Consider the following 8,869-nt stretch of genomic DNA (forward strand, 5'->3'; position numbering starts at 1 on the left):
GTTGTATGAAGCAGTGCTAGATGAAAGAGGAGAGGATCAAAGCGTAATGTATTATTTTCACCAGTGGATCAGGGACGTCATGGTGAAATGTGCCCGTCTGCTACAAGCGAAATGGTGAAAGTGAACACGAAGCTGTCGCATCCATCGATGAAAAAAAGATTGTTTCAAATCTCCTGTCCCACGTACTGTAAATCCGCTTCTTTTCCAAGCTGCGACAATTCCACAAACGCACTAACTGTCCAACAGCACTGACTTTTCTGTTGAAAAAAAGCGGGGCTGTGAAAATGCTGCCCATTACAGGCGCAAAAAAAGTTATCAATTTGAGCTGTCTGGATTCCAATGTAGCGTCCCAGAAAATGCACAAGATGGCGCACAAGCGCCGTTGGAAATGGGCTAATTTGTCCGCTGGGAATTTGTGTAAACTAGTATCAAATAGTAGTCTTGGTGCAACACACAATGATTCACCATTGCGTTATTTATGTAGTTTTCCTTCTAATTTTGCTGTCAACACTGTGTTTTCAGACAAAAAAAAATACCCAAAATGCATTGTGTGTTGCTTTCTCGGTCAGGGGCGTTCCCTTCAGTGACGTCACATCAGGACTCGTCACCAACTCAAAAACAAGACTTCCTGAGTCTTAAAATGTAAAATATCGCGATATGCGCTGAAATATTTGTAAAAATGCACTCAGTAGAAGTGATTTGAAGTGATTTTACAAATTATGGACGCAACTTATCCGCAGGTGTCGGTTGTCCTTTAACACACTAATATGATTCATATTCATCTCAATCATTGTGTTATCTTTCCAGAAATATTTTCTAAATTCACTTTTTGTCCCAAAGGTCCATCAACTACTACCACATTTGAGTTCTTCCCAACATCTTCACCCGGCATCCTAAAGCCATCTAAACCCGAGCCTCTTCTTTCCTTCTTCGATATCTTCAACCTGATGGATCTTCTTGATCTCCCGTGTGCAGTCCGAAACATATTTAGGCATTTCGGCGCCGCTGCTGTCCCGTACGATGTAGCGAGGTCTCGCTCCGCCGATGCAGTTCTGACCTCCTGCGACCTCTCTCACGACGGCCTTGTAAAGCGGAAGCACGTCACGCTCGGAGGCGGCGGCCTCTTGGACCACGGCGATGGAGTATCTCTGGAAGCGGAGTTCTTCTTGGGTGAGGAGTTCTATGTTCTTGGCTTCAAACTGGTGTTCCGCTAGCTTGATTTGATGCTTCTTGGCTTGTTTTTCCAGCTGTTTCGGAGAGCAAAACGGTCAACAGTCAATGTCATCCCGGAGGAGGTAAATCGACTTGACTTGTTTAACTCGCAATCACTGAGGGATGGCATCTGGGTTGCGCCTTTGCGCCATTTACGCGTTTTGACAGCCACTGGCGCAAGTCTATTACGAGGAATGTGACAATTTTTCAAGACTAATACAGTGATACATTGGCTTACGAACTTAATTGGTTCCCGGACAGTGTGTAAGGTGAAAAGTGTGTATCCCAAAAATTGATTTCTCATAGGAAACCATTAACATAAGGATAATCCGTTCCCAGGTCCCCATAAAACATACTTTTCTAATTTTCTAAGCCTTAAAACAACACAAAATATACCTTATTTTATGTATAATAAATGTGCTATGGTATTAAAATTAAAGAAGTAAACTGTACTGTCTAATAAAGTCGTTTTATTTACCTTTGTGATGGTCGTTGATGGCTTGATGGAATGGAGTGGCCGCTTTCATCAGCATTAAACACTCGATGAGGAACATAGCCTTCTTCTTTCGCCATCTTGAGGAATCCTTTGTAGGTGCTTTTCTGCGATAATCTTACCTAGTTCCTCATCAATTGTGTTCTGTTTAGCTGGGTTGCTAGCTTTTTGCATCAAGTGAATAGGTGGCTTGTGTGGGTTATTTGTGGAGCCTGATTGATGCGATATTTTAACCTTGCAGTCGACACTCTGCCTTGGAAGTATCACAGTTGATAGTTGGCGTATGTGGCTGCCGCTGCTCACACGTAGAAAACATCCTGTTACTGTAAAGTGTCCTTGAGAGTTTTGAAAGGCACTTATGAATGAAATGTACGATTATTATTGTTATTATAATTATTGTTGTTGTTGTTATTATGGTTTGTGGAGCCTGATTGATGGGATATTTTAACCTTGCAGTCTACACTTTGCCTTTGAACTATCACAGTTGAAACTATCTCACTGTCGTCTCTTTAATGTTTAAACCACCTCCCCTCACTGCTGTGTTCTTGACCAATCACATGGCTTTAACCGAAGACTGAGGGCGGGGAATAGAGGACAAAAACAGTCAGCTTCCATTTTCTTGTGAGGAGAACGGGCTCGTTTGCGAACGACACATCACTCATTGTGGCAGCTCCGTGTGTATCCTGAAAAATAGTTTGTATGCCAAGGTAAAATTTTTATAAATTTAACGTTCGTAAACCGAAAAGTTCGTAAGCCAAGGGATTCGTAAACCGAGGTATCAGATGCATCCCTGATAACTTATTAAAAATTTTTTCTTTTCCTCAAGACGGTAACAAAAAAAGGTTCCGAAAATGGCCGTCGGTCCTGTTTCTGATTTACCATCAGGCTTGCATTGAAGTCTTGTATCTTCTGCATCTCCGTTCGGATCCTCCTGGCTTTATTTTGCTCGTCTTCCTCAAATAATTTATCATCTTCTTTCTTTTCCTGTAGAACTTCTCGTTCTTTCTCCTTTCTCGTCAGCTCGTTGCGCTCTTTCTCTCGGATCTGTCAGAATATGTCTCAGGTCAAATGTTAAAATGATGTTTGGAACTTCCTCACGGTGAGAAGGTGACACTTGTTGGTTACCACGTTCTCCCTATGAGCTGCGATGGATTTCATCATTTCCATCTTCTTTAGCTCTTCCTCCCATTGCTGCTGCATCTTCTGCGCCTCACGCTCGGCGACTGCTTGGGCGGTGCTCTGCTGTTCTTTCTGTCCTGCTGAGCCAACGTTAGCTTGTCTATGATCCTTTCTCTGCGATTTTGGACCTCTCTGATCAATGGGGTAAAAAAAAAATGATGTCAGGAGAACCAAGAAAAAGAACTACAGTGATTTACGAACACCTTTGCTTACGAACTTTTCGGTTTACGAACGTTAAATTTATGAACATTTTACCTTGGCATATGAACTATTTTTCGGGATACACACGGAGCTGCCACAATGAGTGATGTGTCGTTGGCGAACGAGCCTCTTTTAAAATAAAATTGCAGCCGGCTTGTTTTGGTCCTCTATTCCCCGCCCCCAGTCTTCGGTTAAAGCCACGTGATTGGTCAAGAACGGAGCAGTGAGGAATGGTTGAAACATTAAAGAGACAGACGACAGAGACTGACAAAATGGATAGAAAACAGTGCAATTTGGACTTGTTTCAACTTTGATAGTTCAAAGGCAGAGTGTAAACTGCAAGGTTAAAATTCCCATCAATCAGGCTTCACAAATAACCCGCACAAGCTATCTGTACACTTGATGCAAAAAGCTATCAACCCAGCTAAACAGAACACAATTGATGAGGAACTAGGTAAAATTATCGCAGAGAAAGCACCTACAAGGGATCATTCCTCAAAATGGTGAAAGAAGAAGGTTACGTTCCTCATCAAGTGTTTAATGCTGATGAAACCGGCCACTCCACTCCATCAAGCCGTCAAAGACCATCACAAAGGTAAATAAAACGACTATTATACAGTACAGTAAATTTCTTTAATTATAATACACATTTATTGTACATAAAATAAGGTATATTTTGTGTAGTTTTAAGGCTTAGAAAATAAGAAAGTAGAAAATTATGTTTTACGGGGACCTGAGAACGGATTATTCTCATTTTAATGGTTTCCTATGGGAAATTAATTTTTGGGATACACACTTTTCACCTTACACACTCTGTCTGGGAACCAATTACGTTCGTAAAGCAAGGTATCACTATTTTTTCTTCATACCTGAGCAACTCCTTCTCCTTATCTCTTCGTATCGTCACCATCTTCTCCTTTGCGGTTAGAAACAATTTCCGTTGCGCCTCCTCCACCTTTTGTTTCTCCATCTCCGCCGCTTTGGAAATCTCCCTTTGAGTGAGATGCTCCTGTGAAAAAAGTGTCACCAAGTGAGTCATAAATAAATGTGGAATGGATATGGATTGTTTGTCAGCATTTTTGGCCACAATGTTCATCAAGGATGTGGCTGTGCTGAGCAGTCGAGCCTTTTCGCCAGCACTGTTTTTGATCGGGAGGAATGTCGGTGCCATTTGACTGTCATGGCTGGACAGCTTTGGGGCCGATTGTGCTTTTTTTTTTGCGCCTGTAACGGGCAGCATTTTCACAGCCCCGCTTTTTTTCAGCAGAAAAGTCAGTACTGTTGGACAGTTGGTGCGTTTGTGGAATTGTCGCAGCTTGGAAAAGAAGCGGATTTACAGTCCGTGGGACAGGAGATTTGAAACAATCTTTTTTCATCAATGGGTGCTACAGCTTCGTGTTTACTTTCAACATTTAGCTTGTAGCAGACGGGCACATTTCACCATGACGTCCCTGATCCACTGGTGAAAATAATAATACATTACGCTTTGATCCTCTCTTCTTTCATCTAGCACTGCTTCATACAACAAAGAGGGTGCAAAAAGTAATAAGAATAATCCATTTCATTTATAAGCGCCTTTCAAAACTCTCAAAATCACTTGACAGTCACAGGATCAGTTTTTCTGTCGGTGAGCAGCGGCAGCCACACGCGCCAGCGTTCACTCAACCGGAAAGTAACTCAAATAGATAGAAAACTAGCTGGCTAATCGATAGCTACCTAGATTGCTTGTTGTGTTAAGTTCATTCTGTCTCCTTATTATCTGTTACAAATTAGCTAGATAGCTATTTAGCTAATAGACAGCTAAAAAAAGCTATGTCTTTTGTGTTGTTTCACAGCTAGATAGCTAGCTAGCCAACCAGAAAGATATACAGCTAGCTAGCCGGCCACACAGCTAACCAGCTTGATAGGTATATAGCTAATAGCTAGTTCGATAGCCAGCTAGTCAGCAAGATATCAAATAGATAGTTCACCTAATAATGTTTTTTTTTTAATGTGGGACGTAAAATAAAAAAAATCTGTTTACAGTCACAGGATAAGTTTTTCTCTGGGTGAGCAGCGGCAGCCATGTGTTCCTTCCCTGACAATGTGTTGTGTCACATTATTTGTCATTTAGCTTTTTGTTGTTGTTTTGATTTCAAGATGGCGGCGTGAGAATAACTGCCTTTACAGCAGCTCCTGTATTTTGTTTTTCTACTTCTTTTCTTTCCACTTCCTTTTATAACTATGCTGCTGTGAAATGTCAATTTCTCCGATGCAAGACTAATAAAAGGCTTAATCCAATCCAAATGAACTAAAGCGGTTCCAGCGCTTCACGTGAACCTCCTCCACGTACCAACTGGTCGTTCATGAAGTCTTTCTTCTGCTTGGCTCGTGACTCCGCCTCCATTTTTTGCTCCAAATGATGAAGTTCTTGAAGTCGTTGGATTTCATCGCCGTCCTTCTTGGTCTCACGTTTCCGTCGCTCTCGTTTTTGTTGATTGTCGTCAATCCTACAAGACATGACGGTACAAAAAAAATGATGTTTCCCCTATTGACCAAAACAACAGGATGGTGCAATGCATGCTGGGAATCAAAGTTCACATCAAAAAATGGTGCAACCATAACCGGTTTCTTCACCTACTTACTGCTTCTGTAGTTCTTTGGCAAAATCTCTCCTCTCCTGTTTTTTCTTCTGCGTTCGCTCCTTCTCTTTTTGGAGAGCTTCATCTTCTCTGGCCTTCACCGCTTGCGTGTATTCGTTGTCCAAGTCGTTGACGGCGCTTTTCATGCTTTGCTTTTGCTCTATCTGAGCTTCTCTTTCCTTCAGAACTTCCGTCAGCAAGAGTGCACGCTGTGCGGAGAAAAAAAAAATGTTCTTTTGAATACAGTGATATCTCGGTTTACGAACTTTTCCGTTTAGGAACGTTAAATTTATGAACATTTTACCTTGGCATACAAACTATTTTTTGGGATACACACGGAGCTGCCACAATGAGTGATGTGTCGTGGTTTAAACATTAAAGAGACTGACAAAATGGATAGAAAACAGTGAAATTTTGACTCGTTTCAACTTTGATAGTTCAAAGGCGGAGTGTAGACTGCAAGGTTAAAATATCCCATCAATCAAGCTCCACAAATAACCCGCACAAGCACCTGCAAGGGATCATTCCAGATGGTGAAAGAAGAAAGCTACGTTCCTCATCAAGTGTTTAATGCTGATGAAACCGGCCACTCTATTCCATCAAGACATCAACGACCATCACAAAGGTAAATAAAACTACTTCATTATACAGTACAGTTTATTTCTTTAATTATAATACCATCACACATTTATTATACATAAAATAAGGTATATAGTGTGTAGTTTTAAGGCTTAGAAAATTAGAAAATGATGTTTTATGGGGACCTGGGAACGGATTATTCTCATTTTAATGGTTTCCTATGGGAAATTAATTTTTGGGATACACACTTTTCGCCTTACACACCGTCTGGGAACCAATTAAGTTCGTAAGCCAAGGTATCGCTGTATTAATTTGTTGTTTTAGTTGACTACTTTTGACAATGTTGATGGTTGAGACTCAACATTTTGATTCATATTTTATGAGTGTGTGTGTAAGGGGCGGCCATTTTGTCACCTGCTGTCGACTGAAAATGTTTTTCCAAGGCTTAGCAAGCCGTGATTGGGCGTTAACCGAGCCCTGAGTAACCGTCATGTCATTTTCAGCTGACATTCTCGGATTCTCGAATCCGCTCAAGACTTCCCTTAGACTTCCATTTCCAAATTAGCGATGAAGTCTCACAGTTTTGTGTCAGAGAAAAAGCAATGCGTGATACTAACATGCAGTCCTTTGACTCGCTCCGTTTCATGGTAAAGCTGCGTCTTTGCCTTCTCAATGGCTTCTTTTCGCTTTTCTTCTCGATATTTAGCCTCCTCCATATCGATCTGTCGTCTTTTCTCCTCCTCCAGCTCGTCCCGGATTTGCTTTGCTTCCATCTTCTTTCGTCTTTGACACTTAAAAACAAGCACAAATCATAACTCCCAACATTTCTTAACCGCTATACAGTGATACCTTGGCTTACGAACGCTTTAGCTAACGAACTTTTCGCCTTACGAACATTCAGTTCGTGATAATATAATCTTGGCATACGAACTAATTTTCGGGAAACGCACTGAGCGCCACAATGGGACCGAAAAAGACCCCATCACAGGCTTGTGTTCAGCCGAAGAGGACACAAAAGAAAATTACGGTAGAGAAGAAGATCATCAAAAAACAGGAACGAGGTGTGCGTTTATATGACTTAGCGTCCCAGTAGCGGTATGCTAACTCGACCATTGCTATGTGTAGCTAAGGGTGTTTCTTTGTTGTCTAAGCAATGGTCTCAGGCAATAGAAGAGGTTGAAAAACTTCTGTTGATTTGGATTAATGAAAAGCAGCTAGCAGGGTACAGTGTGTGTGAGGGTATTTTCGCCGAGAAAGCACTGCAACTTCACTCGGATATAATCAAGAGGCAACTACATAAACGACCATCACAAAGGTAAATGAAACGACTTTATTATACAGTACAGTTTATTTCTTTAATTACAAAACAATAGCACATTTATTATACATAAAATAAGGTATATTTTGTGTAGTTTTAAGGCTTAGAATATTAGAAAATTATGTTTTATGGGGACCTGGGAACGGATTATTCTCATTTTGAATGGTTTCCTATGGGAAATTAATGTTTGGAAGACACACCTTTTGCCTTACACACACTTTCTGGGAACTAATTAAGTTCGTAAGCTGTTCATTTTGGGTCCCGAATAACTAAATATCACATATCGTTCACTTACAGCAAGCGTGTTAGGCCACAGTTTGGCCATTTGTTTGGATTTTAAATGCAGGGCTTCCCTCTGCCTTGTGGCCTCCATCATATGTTCCTTCTCCTTGTCCACTTGGTTGATTTCATCCTGGATCCTCAACCAGTCACATTTGGTTAAAACGGTGATCTGACGGAGATCTGGAAGCTCGATTGTCTCATTGGTGTTTTTAGCTGGAAAAACACGGAAGAAAATGAAGTGACCAAAGTCATTAACATGCAGACTATTTTTTTCTGAATTTCTAGCTCCCATTCCCAAAATGGTGGCTATTTTGATGCAATTAAAAATATATATGATGCTCGATAACAAATAATACACAAAAAATACATTCAATTAACTCACCACTCTTTCCGGGTCCTCTTCGTTCACCATGTTGAACCACTGATGACATTTCTACCCCGCTACATAAATAATAATTAGTAATATTAATGCAACGTGTACGTTTTTCACCGTCACCGCTGAATCATTTGTTGCCTTGTATCTTGGCAACGCATTTGAGGTCGTACCCCTTTCTAACGCAAGGGGGTGCTGTCGGACAAGATTGTCTTTGGCGATGAAATAAAGAACTAACAAATGTAATTAAAAGAAAATATTTTGATTTAATTTAGCTTTATTATTAGTATTATTTGTTTTCTGGTATGTTTTTTCTTGTTTGGTATGAAAGACATTTGTTGCGATTTAAAATTGTTTAAAAAAAAAGCTTGTGAAGAGGATCCGGAAGTTGTTTCGTCACGCGTTGGCACATGAAAGATCAATTTTTTACACGTGCGAACTAATACAAAATATATATTTAATCACCAGAAATGATACTAATAATTTATTCTTAAAAGGTTACTGTAAGCTCCGTTTTTCAAACAGGATGACTTTGTATTGAAAATGCCACTGCTAAAACGTAATGCTAAGGTAAAAAAAACAGACTGGGCTAGCTATTAGCATAGCAAGAG

The 8,869-nt window shown here is 40.5% G+C and overlaps 1 protein-coding gene across 1 annotated transcript; it reads right to left on the bottom strand.

Moving 5' to 3' along the window:
* Positions 1 to 132: 132 nt before the first annotated feature.
* Positions 133 to 8,381, bottom strand: cfap210 (cilia and flagella associated protein 210). Its single transcript, XM_089003106.1, is given in 10 exon segments — positions 133 to 1,247; positions 2,585 to 2,749; positions 2,831 to 2,950; positions 2,953 to 3,016; positions 3,955 to 4,094; positions 5,418 to 5,574; positions 5,710 to 5,915; positions 6,903 to 7,076; positions 7,899 to 8,098; positions 8,268 to 8,381. Coding segments are annotated over 10 exon segments (1,629 nt in total). The 5' UTR covers positions 8,317 to 8,381; the 3' UTR covers positions 133 to 893.
* Between the last annotated feature and the right edge of the window lie 488 nt (positions 8,382 to 8,869).

This window comes from Hippocampus bargibanti, linkage group LG08 (assembly GCF_051943395.1).
Source record: "Hippocampus bargibanti isolate YZ-2025 linkage group LG08, ASM5194339v1, whole genome shotgun sequence".
Lineage (NCBI taxonomy): Eukaryota > Metazoa > Chordata > Actinopteri > Syngnathiformes > Syngnathidae > Hippocampus > Hippocampus bargibanti.